Here is an 18785-nt window from a genome sequence, read left to right on the forward strand (position 1 = left end):
AGAGTTGCTGGTTATGGCATTAACTAATGACCTCATATAGCTCCATACAAAGTAATCGCGAGGCGATAAGTCGCACAAACGAGGGGGCCAGTCAACAGGACCATTTCTGGAAATGAAATTGCCACCAAATTCATCTATATTTATAAAAATGAATTGATGTTTTTTTTTTATGGAATAGGAGGGCAAACGAGCGTACGGGTCACAAGTTATTAAGTGATCACCGCCGCCCACAATCTTTTGCAACACCAGAGGAATCACAGGAGCGTTGCCGGCCTTTAAGGAAGGTGTACGCGCTTTTTTTGAAGGTGTATCGTCGTATGTCGTATCGTCCCGGAAACACCGCACAAGGAAGTTCATTCCACAGCTTTGTGGTACGTGGAAGAAAGCTCCTTGAAAACCGCACTGTGGAGGACCGCGACACATCCAGATGGTGAGGATAATATCCTAACTTGTGGCGTGTCGTGCGAAGGTGGAATTCGGCGGCAGGAATCAGGTTAAACAGCTCTTCGGAACACTCCCCGTGATAAGTGCGGTAGAAGACACACAATGAAGCGACTTCTCTACGCAACGCCAAGTGATCCAGCCGTTCACAAAGCACTGGGTCCCCCACAATTCGAGCTGCTCTACGTTGCACGCGGTCAAATGGATCGATCTGATACTGGGGTGCGCCAGACCAGAGATGACAGCAATACTCTATATGTGGCCGGACCTGCGCTTTGTAGAGCGCTAGAATATGGGCCGGCTTGAAGTATTGCCGTGCTCTATTGATGACGCCGAGCTTCTTCGAAGCCAATTTGGCTTTGCCCTCCAGATGGCCACGGAATTGGCAATGGCTCGACATTTCGAGACCCAGTATTCCGATACTAGGAGAGGCTTTAAGGGAAGTGTTGTCGAAAAGCGGTGATACGACAAATGGGGTTTTTTTTAGTGGTAAACGCGCAAACTTGGGTTTTCTGGGCGTTAAATTGGACAAGGTTCAATTTAACGCGACCCCATTCCGCGACCTTCTGAAGAGAGGACTCGATAGAAGACACAAGTTTGTCCCGGCACTGGTCGACGATTTCCCGAGAGAGACCTGCATGACCCATGTATACGGCATTACCAGTGCTGTCGTCTGCATAGCAATGAATGTTGGAGGTGTCCAACATATCATTGATATGCAGAAGAAACAGCGTGGGAGACAGCACACAGCCTTGGGGCACTCCAGCATTCACGGGCTTCGGGTTCGAGCAATATCCGTCGACAACGACCTGTATGCTGCGCCCAGTGACGAAGGAGGTCCACTTGCACAAGCTCTCGGGAAGCCCAAATGATGGAAGTTTTGAGAGGAGCGCCTTGTGCCATACACGATCGAAGGCCTTCGCTATATCCAGGCTAACTGCCAGGCCTTCCCCCTTGCTTTCAATAGCCGTAGCCCATCTATGTGTTAGGTATATCAGAAGATGACCTGCCGACCGAGCATGGCGAAACCCGTATTGTCGGTCGTTGATCAACTGGTGACCGCTTATTATGCTCTCCATGATTTTGGAGAGCAGAGCGGTAATAGCAATAGGCCTGTAGTTTGCCGGATCCGAACTGTCTCCTTTTTTTGGATCGGATGGACAAGGGCTGACTTCCATGAGTCAGGGACTACGCCTTTGGAATAAGAGTGCCGGAATAAACGCGTTAGCACAAACAATTTTATTTTACATTTGACAACAAACTATATGTAGATTGATATATCTTAAGTTTAGTCAAAAAATAATATTTCTGAACGTAACCGCACTACAAAACAAAACAAAAAATAAAGTTTATCAGAAAGCTTCAAATTGATTAACAGACTGTATCATAACTGTGTGTGTCTGTCAATATGAAATTGAAACCTTATAAATAGCCAGTATTTTAGGTAACTTACTCTGTTTTGTAAGTAAGCAACATAATGTGTAATTAATAGAAAATAATAATAAAATTTCACTAAGACTGAGCATTTTTTTTATTTGTTTTAATTAAAAAGGATTTCTTTTGTTTGTTTTTAGTTTATTTTATACAAAAGTTAAGGTCTTTTATTTATCCATTGAGGCAGTACGAAGTCTGCCGGGTCAGCTAGTTTGTAATAAATTGATGGTCAAGCTCGCTGTATGGCAAGATGCGTCGTCTTGTCGGAACCAAAGATCGTCCATGTTTAGTTTGTATTAATTCTTGGAAACAAACAATCAGTCAGCCTGGCTCGATAGCGGTCGCCATTCACCGTAACGGCAGTTCCTTCCTTATTGACCGATGAGGTCGCTTGCGTGTAATCCGCACAAAATAGTCAATTTAATGGATGTAATGGTGATTCATTAATGAGTGAGGATTGTTTTCGCTCGATATACGGCAATTTTGCTTGTTCACGAAGTCATTTAACCAGAAATGAGCTTCATCACTAAACAAAATTCTTCGATAAAAATGCTCATCTTTGCTCAGTTTCTTCTCTCTCATAGCGCCCTTTGTGTCACAAGTAGTGTAAATGATTTCATCAAAAATGAATGATATGACTAACTAACATTTTGTGTGGGTGTGTTTTTACCATAACTTTTATACTGCTCCACGTTTTTCTGCGATAAACGATCGTAATACATGAACAAGCAATTGATCCATTAATTATTTAATTGACATCAAAAATGAATCAAATAATAATAATATAATATTGACACACTTTTACACAAATTATCTTGCCCCAAACAAGGCATGGCCCGTACTATGGGTACAAAACAACGATATATTTAATACAACTTACTTAAACACACATCAATACATATAAACATCCAAGATTCGGAAACAAACATTCATATTCATCATATTAATAATTGCACCTACCGGGATTCGAACCTCTAGCTTAGTAGTCAGGGTCACTAACCATTCGGCTATATGGGTCGTCAATGTCTAAGGCTGAGATATATGTATGTATAGAGCTTACTTAGACTTTACTTGCGTAAAACTTAGCTGAGAGTTAGCGTAGAATTATCTTTGATTTCGTTTTTATAGTTATTTGACAGCTGAATTAATTATGCTGAGCTTAAGTAAGACAGCTCAATGCAAAAGTCAAGTTCGCGTTTCATCAAACTCAGCTAAGTTTAGCCTAAGACTATGTGGCATTTTGAACCTACTAAGCCATAACTTACTAAACTGATTACTCCACGCTTTTCTGCGAAATTACGTACTTGAAACCCTATAAAAGAATCACATAAACAACTAAGTTTTTAACAACAATTTTATTGATTTTATAGCTTTCAATAAATTAGATATTATAAATAAATTTAATAAGATTATTTATTAAGGGTCATTAAAACAGCCGTTTCTGAACGATATACAAACAGACAGCTAAAAAGAATAGGAATGCAAAGAACATGATAACTTTATCAGTGAACTCCCGACGCCCGTACTTCTTCAGTAGTTTGCCAGACTCTTGGATTGTGCTGCTCGTGTGTTCCAGCTCCGATTGTGTACCCTGAAGAAATAAGGGTTTTTATCAGTCTGGTGCACTATCATACACAAGTATACACTTCTGTACCAGTTCTTCTCAGTCGATAAGGTCTTGACGGAGCGGTCGTGGTGGTCAACAAGTTGTTTTTGAAGTTATACTTCTTTAGGCGCGTTATGAAAAAATGATGAGAGTGAAATTTTAAGATGCGCGCGCATCATTGTAACACGAAAGTAGCAGGGTGAAGTTGCTGCCTAAATCTTTCTGACGTTTGTGACATTCGTTTTTTTTGGTTTCTTCATCCATTATTAGGATAGGCAAAGGGTTCAAATCCGTACAGCCGTATTCGATATTTAATAATTAATTGTCATGGCTTTGACAAGACTTTTAGAATATCGTTCTTTCTACAAACGTAGAACAGCACGAGCAATAATTAATTTTAAGGATTTTTGCTTTGTTACGCCAAAGAAGTACTATAACTTCTTGCGTGTATACATAAGTACACACACATACTTTTTTTTTGATGTAACTCGTCTCACAATCATTTGCCATCTGCCTCTGTTAGAATTCATTTGAGCCTTAAATGAGAAGGCTATATGATCGGTCAGATTTCATACGGTCGATCCATTGCATGGGTAGCTTGTAAGTATTTATAAACAATTTGTTATATTTAAAGTGATATCCCTCACTTTTTCGATTAATTTAATTAAATTTGTAAACAAAATATATGAACGATGCGGGACTCGAACCCACGCGTCTCGCATTCCGTCCGAGCGCTCTTCCAACTGAGCCAACTGTTCGAGTGACGTAAAGTTCATAAATCTTGTATGCTTTGTTCAACGCTCAGGTTGTGGCTCCATCTACAGGATCTACTTTACAGTTGATAGCCTGCTCAACCTCAATAATTGCATAGTACGAAATTGACTTGACATATCGCTTTTTCTAATCTAAGCAATTTGTTTATAAATCATTTCACAAATTTTTGGTACAAATTTCGTTTATAATTATTTAATTTTTTTGTTGAATATGAAAGATGAACAAGCACACAATTCACCTAGTAGTTAGTAGAGAGATACTCTGCAGCAACACCAGAACAATAAAAGTCTTTCATATAGGTTTACAGGTATGCATGTCCTATTGTTGTTAAAATATCACGTGAACTGAAATCTAACTACAATAATAAAATATAAACTATAGTTTAACCACACTGGCTTAACTCACTTGTACAGTTGAACTTGAAGACACCAAATTGTCCAATGTGTCTTGACTTCTTTGTGTTGTGGCTGCCAGTTGTCTACTGATTGTTAGCAATTGTTCTGTCACACCTTAAAACAATCAAATATTTATGTAGCAACAGTAACAGACATAACATGAAGTGGGTAACACACAACATACTACTAGTGGTATAGCCTCATTAGACATGTTAACTCCCAGGTGACTTATAGTCCACCAGCAAGTAGATGCGCTTGCCTAGAGGACTTTTGACATGTGCCTCTGATGTAGACTTTCAATTAGGTATTTTTACTAATAATATTATTTTACAATCCAATTTTTGTAGCATGAACTGCAACCAACTTTTACCAGTGGGAGGCTCCTTTGCCCAGACCGCCGGCTAGATTATGAAGTAGTAGTGTGTAAGAATGAATGTGTTTTGGTTTGAAGGGTGCCGTAGCTAGTGATTACTGGGAAAATGAGACTTAACATCTTATGTCTCAAGGTGATAAGGAGGTAAAAAATATTGTTGTTGATAGGGCTTTAGTCTATGATTATAATGATACCACTCTTATTACAAGATAATGTAAACTGTAACGGGTAAATCACGTAAATAAAACGACACATGAGCACTGTCATAGTGGCGGGATGTGTTAAACTGTCAATTATAAATGAAAAACAGTGAAATGAAACATAAAAAATAGTCTAGGACAGACTAGGGGGCTTGCAATAATAATTTTTGTGGTAGCATTATAATCATGGACGAAAGCTCTATCAACTACAATATTTTTTACTTCCTAATTCGTGCTATGTGACAATAAGTCCATCCCCTATAACACATTTTGATATATAGCCGTTGCGAACATCTCTTATACCAATAGTATAATCAAAATTAATTTCTGCTTAGAAATGTATAAATAATGTTGATTAATTTTGCCGGAGCTATATAAATATACCTGTTGATACTTTAAGTAATCCATTTTGGTCAACTTTACTTTTCCTTAATCTTAATGATGAATTTTCTCCATCTGGTGATCTCAAAAGGTTCTCTCTTTGAGACTTTTCAATTTCTAACATTTTGTTTATATTTGCTTCTTTGAATTCTTTGATAAGGCTGTAATTGAAAGTTAAATTTAATAATAAATTATAAATGTTTCTCAATCCTGCAGTCTGTAGAGATGTAATGCATATCCAGTAGATAATTATCCATTCAAAAGTAATACATCAAGTAACTTAACTTCTTCAAACTAATGTTCATGTTATCTCTAATAATTTACATGAAATATGGAATCTGTTCTAATTTTAAAATTCTATTTTAAAAAAACTCACCCACCTTGCTTGAATGTTGCGTTGTGATTCTAATTCAAGAACAAACTTCTGATCACCAGTCTCTTTTGCATGCAAATCTATTTTCTCAAGTAAATCTCTTATATTGGTCATTAGCATTCTGCCTGTTTCATTTAATTCATTTAATTTTTCCATTGAATTGTTACATTTTGTTATGTCCTATAAAAATAATAATAATAGGTTTACTTAAAATACTTTTTACAGGATTCAAGTTAATTGACAAATATTGATTAAATTTTTATTAAACATTTTACATTATTAAGATGTAACTTTCGTTTATTAACAATTACATGCGTTTTAAATCCTTTAAAAAGTATTTTACCTAAATGTGTAGCATTCGCGATATATAAATAAAAAAAAATACAATACTTATTTTCTTCTTTGTAAACTTACATTTTGTACTTATATAGAAACATATCAAAATGGATTTTTAAGTTTAATTCATAAAACAGGAAAAACATACGTGTATAACCGCTTTGAGCTGAAAATGATATTTAGCTGCACTTTTCACAAAACTCTGATAATTATGATCTGGATTGTCAGTGTGCTTATCACTGAACATGGAAAAAAAGTTTGAGCTGTGCATGTTTTCCATTTCTCTTAATAAATATAAATTACATTAAAACAAATACAACGAATATTGTGGTACAATAACAAAACTTTTTAGATTGAGGCTTTGAGGTTCGAACTTGTAGATATTTATTATTTACATGACGTTGACGTACATTCGGTACATTACACATGTCAGTTGTCACGTTCCTTCAAAACTTTCAAAAGTTCCATCAGACGGCTGTCACTGCCACTTGCTGGTTCGATTATTATTTTAGGTATAATAGAGAGCACAATAATTTAGTAATGGCCCCTGAGGCAAACTTTTAGACCTCCTACTTAAATTAACTTTATTTTATTACTACCTATTACACTTAATCTTATTATTCTATGATAGGTATACCTAATATGCTTTTTATTACTTATTAAGCTAAAAAAAGTAGACTTTTAAATGTACCTACTTTAAAAGTGTTATGTTTTTTTAATCATTCGCTCGAGAGAGCAGGCAAGGGAACCAAGCCATACAGCCTTGTCGTTTTTAGTGTGGTACCTATGACGTTTATGTATAGAAAAAGTTAAATTATTGTCATTCAACTGGGCGAATGCATAGACATTGTTGTCCTTCCATGTCTATAATAGTAAAGAACTTTCTCCCGCGGAATTGCATATATTTAGACTGTATTTATTGAAAGTTGTGAAAAAATAAATGAGTTCTTTTATTGCAGTGAACGCAATAGTAATTATGATTATATTATTTTATCGCAAATGTACAAAGAGTCGTTCAATGCACATACGGAATTGTCATTCCTAAATGACATACCTTCTTGCCGCACTTGTTTGTAAATGTAAGTACCTATTTCTTTATTCTACCTCGATCGATATTTTGTTCTAAATTTCAATGTTCCTATTTTGAAAAGTCGGAATTTCATTTTCGGTTAGAAAGAGTAGGACAAGATCATCCCTCAGCAGCGCGACATCGAACAGCTCAACGAATAGATCGACACTCACTTTCTTTCACGTACCAAGAGGCAAGCAGCAGCAGCAGCCGAAGTACAAACTAAAGAGGCAACACTAGAAGCAGTGGCAACTGTTACTCAACAGACGACTCCTTGTGACAAATCCGACCGAAACAAGAGTGGTGGGCTACCAAATTTGGTGGTGAGAGCTAAAACGCCAGAATTGGATTCTGTCGAGGATTTGAGTGATGGAAAGTGGGAGCAACCGCGACACCACAAGCGTAAATCCAAAACGTCAACTGTTAAAGTAGGCACTGGTAGCAATAATAGTGAACTTCAATCGGTTGAACGTTTGAAATACATTCAAGCTTGGTCGTTTAAACGAGAAACTACGGAAGCTCAAATCCACAACCACATAAATAGAATTCAACCATCAAGTGATTATTTTGTTGAAAAAAGAAATATTAAGATCGAAAGGCACGCCACTTTTGCTATCGGAATGCCAGAATTTTTCAAACACCACACACAAGAATACCCTGACTCACAAACGTACAGATTTCGTACTTTGTGTACACAATATTCAATCCCTTATTTCTAAAACACAGCGACTTGAAGTATTATTGGAAAGTGACCATAGATGTGATGTGTTAGCAATAACCGAGCATTGGCTAAAAAGTGACGAACTACGTTATGTGCATATTTGTAACTACCCTTTAATATCTAGCTACTGTCGCGCGAACATGGAACGCGGAGGTTTTTGTTTGTTTGTGAAATCACACATAAAAGCAGTAGAAAACTTAAGGATTTGCAATTTATCCGTGGAACGCGTCTGTTAATCTCCGCGGTAAAATTAGTAGATTATCAAATTTCAGTTATTTGTTTTTATCGATCCAATCATCACACGATAAGGGATTCAGATTTTTTAAATGTATTACAACGAGTACTCAATTTAGTTAATGAAATGGAACTTGATTATATTATAACTGGTGATGCCAACATCGACAGCTTGGTGACTAGTCCGGGACGTAAACAACTAGAGGATTTGCTTATCGTTCATAGCTTTCATAACGAAGTTACATTTCTTACCCATTTTACACCTACCTCTTCGTCGTCAATCAATCACATTTATACAAACATAGTTTTTAAAAACGTGTTGCCAGTAAAATCTAAAAGAAGCGACCATTATGCGGTCACTGGCTACTTTGAATGGGAATCACCTTCACCTAGCCGTCAGTTATCAGTTGTTAAAATATGTTACACAGCGGCCGCTCGTTATGACTACATTTATGCCATTAATAGTATTGATTGGAATAAGTTATGTGAAAATCAGCTAGACACAAATGACTTTGCGAAAGCTGTCATTAATTTAATCATACAAAAATTGACATATGCTTCCAGCTTAAAAAAATTCAAACGAAAAAGTATAAAAATTGGATACATGATAAAATATATAAGTAACTATTGCTTCATGGCCTTACATACGAGACAAATTCGCAAATGACATCTATATTAAGAGTAAAGTTGACGAATATTCCGATTATTATAATAAATTATTGCGTAACAAGAGGACATCATTCTATACGCATATTAGTGAGAGTAGCTCCAGAACTATTAAAACGATGTGGAGCATCGTGAACACAGAAATGTGTAAAAGCAACAAGTCCAACATAGATTTTACCGACATTATAAAAAAACCGGATGGTACTTGTTTTGCATCAAAAAAATAATTGGTTAATTGCTTAAGCAAACAATTCGTGACGGCGGCGGATCAATGCGGCGCGGCGCTCCGATTGCAAACTCACAATTGTATACTCTTTATCTTAAGCATATTACACCACCAGCTGACCGTTCAATAAAATTACCCTGGTTCACACCTAGCGACGTGTACAATATTATTATGAAAAAAGTCGCTAACACAAAAGACATTTACGAAATATCGGTAGAGTTGCTGCGATGAATTTCTGGCTAACTATGCACTCCGTTAGCTATATTGTTTAATAGGTACATAAGAGACGGAATATATCCGGAATATTGCAAAAAAGTAAGAGTCGTTCCTCTTTATAAGGGTAAAGGCAAAAAGACCAATTCCAACTGCTATAGGCCTATTTCAATAATACCAGCTGTTGAAAAAATATTCGAAAATGGTCTCACCTCTCTAATAACAAATTATCTTAGCAGCGTCGCAGCTATCTCAGATCGGCAGTATACGTTTCGCGAGGGTCATTCAACCACCATGTTTACTCGTAAAGTAGTCGAATGCATTTTAAATGCCCGCAAGAAAGGGCTAGAGGTCGCACTACTTTTCTGTGACCTATCTAAGGCATTTGACGTAGCCAATCATTGCGTACTAGCTACTAAGTTTCAGCACTACGGTATTGATCACCGAACGTTAAAACTTATGTTAGATTTCATGAGGAATAGAGTTCAATACGTTACGGGTAGTGGGTGTGATTTAAAGTCAGACGGTCTCTACACGACTGTAGGAGTACCTCAGGGTTCCTCTTTTTTTTTATGGAATAGGAGGACAAACGAGCGTACGGGTCACCTGGTGTTAAGTGATCACCGCCGCCCACACTCTCCTGCAACACCAGAGGAATCACAAGAGCGTTGCCGGCCTTTAAGGAAGGTGTATCCTCATTGTCTAATCTCGCCTTCTCTTTTCTGCTGAACGACTTACCGAGAAATTGCCGAAGTATACATGTACGCTGATGATGTGGCTGCTGTGATAGCTGCGCCGGGACTAGATGCTCTCGAACAAAAGATCAACTTGGTAATAATCAATTGGCTGAATGGTTCCGCGGAAACGGTCTGGTGTTAAATCTAACAAAGACCCAATTTCTATGTTTCGATCTGTCTGGTCGGACTCGGCGCGGGCGGCACCTGGTTGTAAATATCAATGATGTTGGTTTACAACAGGTTAAAGCAGCGTCCTTCCTCGGTTTTCAATTAGATCAAACTTTGTCGTGGGATCACCACATCGAAAATCTATCTGGTTAGCTAGATTAGCCCGTAGCTGTTTCGCCTTAAGTAGACTATCCTCTACATTGTCAAAGCAAGCGCTACGTACCTGTTACTTTGCAACCTTTCAGTCACAGGTACAATATGGAATCGAATTCTGTGGACGCGCCGCGGGCTTTGATGGAGTTTGACGCCTACAAAGGCGAGCCGTTCGCATACTAGCTGGTATAACGTCGGACCAATGCGTAAGACCTTTCTTCGTGTCACTAAATATACTAACAATGCCAAGCCTCCTGATACTACAGGTAGGCTTATACGCCCGAGCTCACTTACACCGGAATAAAAAAAGAGGCCACACCAGCTAGTATCAGCTGCGACACGCGAATCGCCTTACATACCTGGAAAAAGCTTCCCGCACAATACACGCTATGAGCCCTCGGGTTTATAATAAACTCCCGGACTATATCACAAGCGTGTCAAATTTTAACACTTTCAAACATAAACTCAAAAGGTGGCTCATTGAGCGCTCGTACTACTCATATAATGAATTTATAAATTAATTCAATTATTATGTTAAGTATGACGTGTAATAGTATTTACGAATAAAAACTTGAACTTGAACTTAAATTCGAAGGTCGTAAATGCCATTTGTTTGTTTTCCGATTGTCATAAGTTCGAAAATTATCGATAGGTTCTTCATTCAAATTCAAAAACACTTTATTCATGTAGGTCGCGGAAATGACACTTATGAATGTCAAAAAATAAAAATATTTTTTTCTCAATTTACCGCTACTTCGTAAAGGGTTGAGCTAATGAGAAGAAGTAGCAAGAAACTCTTTGCACTCTTTTAAGTCAAGATTTACATTTCAATTGTTTTACAAATCATTTCAATTACAATATATGCAAAGTGACGCAACAAAAATACTCAAATGTTAAAAACTGGAGGTTTCGAATTTCGAAGGAAATTCGAACACGAAATTCCGATTTTTAATACTTCGAAGATACGGTTAAAATTAAGATTCTGATTCAATTAATATTATCTATATTTAGTTAAGCATACATAATATTTATTCAAAATCTAGTAACGTTTAATGTTATTTAAATACGTCTACTTTGATATTAATATCAAAAAATATATATTTGTGTATGAATACGTTTTTTTGTGTTTTTCTTCCCGTTCGGTCTAACCAAATAAGTTCGTCGGAATCGTTTGGGTCATGTATAGGTATACCTTTATGAATTATGAAAATCAGTATCGTATCTACCCGTTATTTTTATAATTTAAATCCAATGATATTTAAAAGTATAGATAGGTTACCTAGCCAACATTCGGTGTTTGTAAATGTCGCACACATGAATAATTTAACATTGCAATATCACACTACATTACGATTACACGTCAAAGAAGGATAGTAATTCCAATTATCGCAAGCGAAAAGCACCTGTGTATGCACACCAGTCTTATCGAGTTTTTTCCATAAAAGATCATACGAAACAAGATCAAATGCTTTTGATAAATCAAGGAAGCAGACATACACAGGCGTCCGCCTATCAGTATAGTATTGGACAGTGTGCTTGAGACTCAGAATGGCAGTTTCAGTAGAAAGTCCGGGTACAAAACCGAATTGCGCCGCATGAATTTGCACATGTTTTTGCAGTTCTGAGTCAAGCACACTATCCAACACCTTTGCTACAACAGTCGCCATAGAGATGGGCCTATAGTTGCGCTTATCTGATAAGTCACCCGTTTTGTTTTTAACTATTGGTACAACAATAGTCCTCATGAGTGCAGCAGGTAGGTACGAATGATTAAGACAGAGATTAAAGAATGTGGCAAGTACATTGGGTAAATGGACTCCTGCGTTCTTCAAATGCTCTATACTGACCCCATCATGACCTGGCGATTTGCCACGTGACATTTTGGCAATTATATTAGCTATTTGTTTGGTCGTCACATTAAACAGCTCACCGGACATGACGGACCCAGTATTCAGCGCTTCCTTAGAAGAACCCAAGGGTGAACACACTTTAAAGTGTTCCTTAAACAAATGGGCTATATCCCTACTCTCGCATAAACCTTCCATACTTACTGGCAGGCCAGGCTTTACATTTACCTTATTAGTAGACTTCCAAAAATCACAAAAAATTTTTGCAGCTCGTTGTTCCGGAATTATATTCATTTTTATTTGTTCTTTGTTATCTTGACAATATTTCAATCTCTTTATAAATTCTTTCCGTGTATTACACATATCATTATAAATATTTCCAGACCTTCGTTTATTGTGCCAAACCCAATTTTGAAAAGAAAGCCTGGCCTGCCTGTGCGCTTCACTTACATGTTTATTCCACCCCACCACATACCGTTTTGAGTGTGACTTACATTTTTTGGAATGGTAACTATTAATAGCTGATTCTGATAATACATTTATAATACTATTATAAAATTTATCTAGTCTATCTTTATGTTCCCCTTCATTACATAAGCCAAAACTACATTTATGTAATTCTACTGGAAAATGTAGAATCTGAAATTTACTATTACATAATTCTGTATATTTATTTATCTTTCTTTAGTTCTGTTTCCCCAATTGACTTTATTATGTATAATATCTGAATTTTTAATTCTACGTTTACTTACAATTACATTTAATTCACACTCAATAACAAGAGGCAGGTGATCCGACCAAAACGTGTTGTATAGAATAGTTATATTACGCACCGATTGCAGCGCTGATAGACTAACAACACAGTGATCGAGCCACCTTGTACATCCGTGAGCATCACTTACAAAGGTGTAGGTGTCCGAGTCAGTACCTAATCTATAAATGTCCGCACACACCCATTGTTGATCCGCGCACAAATTCTCTAATTCTTTCCCAAAGTGTTCCCCCGGGTGAGCATTAAAATCCCCCAGAACATAAATAGCTTCAACATAGCTACTTTCAACTATAGCACATATCTGGCTAAAGCACTGTGTAAACTCTGGCAAATTGTCAGTGGAGTCCGTCGGCATATATACACTAAAAAGCAAAAACTCGCTATCTCGTAATAACACCTTTATCGCACAGACTCGCGGATTATTACATTCAATAACGCATACATTTGTGTATTTCGTTTTACGCCACAATATAGCCACTCCGCCGTAGGGACGGCCCCTCAGCACCCCCACCGAGGTGTCCACAGCCGAAGTGCCTGTATATGCAAAATCTTTATCGATGGTACCGAGGAGTGGGAGATCCTCAGGAAGTAGCCATGTCTCTTGTAGTGCTACAATATTGGCGGTCTTACATAAGCCCCGTACACACTCAAGGGATCTTTTAACTGGCTTGCAGTTAAAACTAATAAAAATAGTTGTTGAATTTCGATGTAGCTGATAGTCCATTAGGTGTTTTTAGTCGTGACTCCATTCTTATTCTCATTTCTTACCCCCCTGTTTATATAAACAAACCGACGGAAGGAAACCCCTTCAGGCCATAGATTATCATCTAAAAACATACCTATGTTTTGCTTAGGCACAAGTACTTTAAATGCATTGTAATCCCTCTGTTTCTGCATATTTATTTTCTTAAGAACCACTTTTGTGTGAGTTTTCGACATAATGTACTCTGCGATGTCACTACTTGTAGTTTGTTTATCCACATTGGTTATAAAAAGTGGTACTTTAATTTTTTTTTTCTTCGCTGCACTATTGTCCATTCATTATTATCCTGGCTATTTTGTGTACGATTGCCGCCCGGTACCTGCATTGTATTTCTATGTTCAGGTGTAGCTATAGGCGTACACATCTGCCCCACAAAGTGCCCCGCTAGCGGCGTAGCTGCGGTCGTATCTGTATGTCGTATAGATTGTGTGATATTACGATGTTTATTACAAGTGATGCGAGCGGAAACTGGTTCTGTAATCGGTACATATACAGGCATAGCTACAGGTATCGTCACTGATTCAGTTGACTGCGGCTCGTGCGCCGGACGCCACCTCATGTTATTACCGGTTTGTGAAGTAGTCTTGGTGGTGTATTATAAGACGCGGGCGGTGAGGGCGCATGAGTGTTTACCGTTTCGCAATCAGCTGGTAATATGCACGTGTTCTCAGATAAATGAGGTAAGCCCATAGGGCCACTTTCCATACAAAAACTGTTTTTTAGGCAACTTCCACCCCTTTTGTAGTTTACATATTGATCATGTTTTGGTGACGACTGTTTTGATTGCAATACTTCTTCTTTTAGAGCACTAAATTCCTTCTTTGTAATATAGCATTCCTTGATTGTACGGAGCTCATTTTGGAAAAGTAGCAAGTCTTTAAGAAGTCGCGTTACATCGATATGATCGAATGTAATAGCCGGTAATTTCTGCAATTCACGCGCCACAAATATAGGCATTTCTTCAGGATCAGTTCCCTTAAATAAGGATATAATGTCATTGAGATCTCTTTGCGATTTCCCATCCTTTGACGTACAATTTTACGTTTTGCTGACGTGATAAGAGTCAAATAGTAAATTCTTCGCCGCTTCAATATCATCACCGGTGAACGCGCACAGTTGCACAGCCTCACCATACTATCCTCGTCCATTATATCAATTTTATTCTGGATGAACGCTAATAATTCACAGATCACAATATTGCAGTTATTGCACTTAAGAACTTGAGAACTCGTCATTTTCGCGATCACTGATACAACCGTTCGCCGAACGCGCGCGAACGAGACCGCTAATTGCTTCATATTTGAATACAAAAATACAGAATAATTCATCAGACATGATTTTTTACCGTACACCATGATTTATGTCTAAAATACGATTCATTCATGAGTTCATGTAGTAAAAGTTATAAAGTAGTAAAACTGCATGGAAATTAGGTACATTGATTTTATAAAAAACTAGCTGCCCCAGCAAACTTTGTATTGCCAAATAAATTAAAAAATTTAATAAAATTTTAGCGGCATAAAAAATAGATGACGACCGATTGTCAGACCTACCAAATATATCGTATATAAAATTTATCGTACTACAATAATTATTATATTCGGTTTCCATCTTGTAACCCTATTGCTGATCTGTGGATGGAAGAGAATAATATAAAAATCGCGATACAAAAATAGGTGTTGATCGTAGACGGGTGACAATTTTAAGTTCTATGTATTTTTAATGCTGAATCATAATAAATTTAAATTAAAAAAATTGTCAAAAAAATAAAAATAAATGTTAAGGGTGAACAACCCTTATCAATTAGGGGTATGAAAAATAGATAGTAGCCGATTCTCAGACATTCAGTAGGTATGCATATAAAATTTGGTAAAAATCGGTACTTAAAGCCGTTTCGGAGGAGTCAGGTAACTAACATTGTGACACGAGAATTTTATATATAAGATTAATTTAATATTGATTATACTATTAAACCACATTGATGATATCAATTATTTGTACAAAAAATAATAAAAATACATACACACATAACAAAGCAAGACCGAAATGTCCAGATGTAAGGGTGGTTTTACAATTTTACGAACGACGGATCCCAAAAACTTTTAAGTTTACAATTATTATGTTTTGTATCTTATATAGACAGTGTTACTGAAAAACTCTTACGTAAGCAAACAGCACTCACTGCTTACGTCCGCTACCTACCCTAAAACTTGTTATTGTAGTTTGATAGTTCAGCTGTAGACAGCATCAATATTTCGTCGTTTCTGAACGTTAATCTATGTCCACAATCGAGACTCGAGTCTCGTTGTCATGGCGTCATATTTATTTTGTTAGGGAAGTAATGAAATATTTTTTTTAATTCATGACTATTAACTGTGGTATAATTCTATGATTTTTTTTTACTTTCGTATTAAGTGCATCTTCCCATAACACACGACGGCATTTTAATGTTGTACCTATATCAAATTGTAAGCAATTCTGTCAACAACAAACGTGTGCGTACTGTTTTCGTATCGAAAGCGACTACCAAGCGACCACGACCAAAGAAACCAATTGTCTCCATTTAGGCGATGAATTTCCTGCGCGCTAGTGACATATCTACCTCTTTTAAACTATAATAATATCATTGTTTAAATCAAAATAAAAAATCATTTTTAAAAAGTTCATATACATAATACTGATATACATACATTTGATGGAAACGTGCAGTGATTAGACATTGAAAAAGTAATTGCAAGAATATTATGGCGACGAAGTATAATATTGTTTTTTTATGAAAATACGGGACGGGATGTTCAGTTGATAGTAATAGATACTCCCTGCCCATTACAATGTAGTGCCGCTCAAGATTAGGGAATAACTCAAAAATTCTTAGCGGCACTACACTTAGTTAATAAGTTAAAATAATTATTGCGCTCGTCACCTTGAGACATAAGATTATTTAAGCTAAGTCTTATTTGCTCAGTAATTTCACTAGCTACGGCGTTTACACAATACTACATAATTTATCATATAGCTGTCATCTGTCAATCTATCAATGAATGCACGTTTTATACTATCGAGTGAATCGCTGTTTTCTGAGTTTCGCTAGGCTGGTATGTATATCAATAAATGTCGCATTGATAACGGTCGTTTTGCTGTATGCGTAATTTAGCAAGACAAAATTTGTTATGAAAAAATATAAGTATGCCCATAATTAATTCAACTAAACAGACGTGAAATATAATTAAAATGTTAATCAAAATAGTCTTAATTTGGCCAGGCTCTATAATAAGAATAATTGTCTTTAAAAGTCTATGCAGGATGTAACAAGATGCTTACTAGATCTGTACTAAGTCTTCATCTTTTCTCTTCGTCAGAACAATAATAATCAAATAATAGGGTGTAACTGGAATAAGGGTCAGTTACAGAAGACAGCTTTAAACACCCATGACTCGGAAACAAACATCCATATTTATCATATAAATGTTTGCACCTACCGGGATTCAAACCCGGGATCTCTAGATCAGTAGGCAGGGTCGCTAGCCACTGGGCTATATGGGTAATAAATAATATCTTCTAAATGTAACCTGTTAAGTATGTGTGTCAATTGCAGTGTATTTTATTGAAGTTTTTATTTTATCAATAATGACTACATTTTCTCGGGTCGATAGCGGAATTTATCACGGACGATATATTATTTGAATGTGCAAAGGGCGTTCCAAATAAGTGAGAGTGCGTATATTACCCGTAACTTTTATTTAATCTAATTTTCTTTTTCTATATAGTCGCCTTTTATCATAATACATATCGAATATAATTTTTCTAACTTCACATGTATATAAATAATCAAAATAACATTCCTTTCTTAAATAACTCATCGACTACAAATTCCTGTATTGCAGCTACAAAATCTTCGAATCTATGTCCTTTCAAATAATATTACAACTTTGGAAATAGATTTAAATCACTATATCTTATCGATATGGTGGATGCTTATGTGTTTGGAAGCCAACCAGCATCACGAATTACAGCTATAGGAACGGCGGGCCATTTGCCTTGCCGTCTCCTACGAATTCCGTGACGCAGTATTTTAATTTGTTCTGCATTTTATAATATCTAGTTAGCTCCATGGTCGAGATATTCAACCTTAACATTATTTTTGTGAAATGAGAAATCTATTTGATATAGTTACCATACCTTCCATACGTTATGTAGGTGATATAGATTAAAATCAACGCTTTTTATTCCGCACTACAATAATTTAGATGTAGGACTACATATTTATTAGCACATAAATGACAATAACACAAGTTACAATAAATGACCACATTGTATTAAATCCTAGCGACTTAAATGCATACGCGTACTAAACTTGCATAATATAATCTTCACTGCCACTCCTCGTATACGCAATGGTCAAGGTACAGTAGATGGTGTGTTTTACTCCCACGTAAACTCCTCCTGCAGGTTGGGCAAGCAGGACGTATCAGGATAGATTTTTGGAGACAATTGGTACAGAACACGTGGCCACAGATCGTCGACGACACCGACTGCTTTCCGAAATTCTCAAAACAGATTGGACATTTGATCTGCATGGATTTACTACGCTTGTATTTAGACTGAAAAAGAGAACGAAGATTGTATATTTTGTATTAATAAATAACTAGTCAAATAAATCTAATATTGGGGTGCAGAAAAGAGCTGATTGGGCAATTTATAATATAGGACCGAAAGTCGCTTACGGCAAAATTTAAGGATTTTTATATTATGACTGTGTTTACCCATATTCCAATTTAGTAGGTTTTTTTCATAAAAATGTCAATAATTTTGAACAGATTTATTTACGACATTTAAGCTAAGTAAACTCGACACGTCATTAATCGACAATTGCGTTAGCTTTTATAATAGGTAGGGAAATAAA

At 36.6% G+C, this 18785-nt stretch overlaps 1 protein-coding gene across 1 annotated transcript; it reads right to left on the reverse strand.

Moving 5' to 3' along the window:
• Positions 1–3215: 3215 nt before the first annotated feature.
• On the reverse strand, positions 3216–6688 carry LOC126966376 (vesicle transport protein SEC20). Its single transcript, XM_050810369.1, has 5 exons — positions 6462–6688; positions 5985–6157; positions 5608–5765; positions 4661–4764; positions 3216–3466 (listed from the first exon to the last, which is right to left on the reverse strand). The coding sequence occupies exons 1-5, from the start codon at positions 6591–6593 to the stop codon at positions 3302–3304; spliced, it is 732 nt and encodes a 243-aa protein (XP_050666326.1). The 5' UTR covers positions 6594–6688; the 3' UTR covers positions 3216–3301.
• Between the last annotated feature and the right edge of the window lie 12097 nt (positions 6689–18785).

This window comes from Leptidea sinapis, chromosome 1 (genome assembly GCF_905404315.1).
Source record: "Leptidea sinapis chromosome 1, ilLepSina1.1, whole genome shotgun sequence".
Lineage (NCBI taxonomy): Eukaryota > Metazoa > Arthropoda > Insecta > Lepidoptera > Pieridae > Leptidea > Leptidea sinapis.

Bases quoted from the DNA above. Each gene is read 5' to 3' on its own strand.
- LOC126966376 (XM_050810369.1), bottom strand. From the start codon at position 6,593: ATGGAAAACATGCACAGCTCAAACTTTTTTTCCATGTTCAGTGATAAG. The intron at 6,158-6,461 runs GTATGTTTTTCC...TTATTTTTATAG, and splicing joins AGCTCAAAGCGGTTATACAC to GACATAACAAAATGTAACAA. The intron at 5,766-5,984 runs GTGGGTGAGTTT...TTTCAATTACAG, and splicing joins CAACGCAACATTCAAGCAAG to CCTTATCAAAGAATTCAAAG.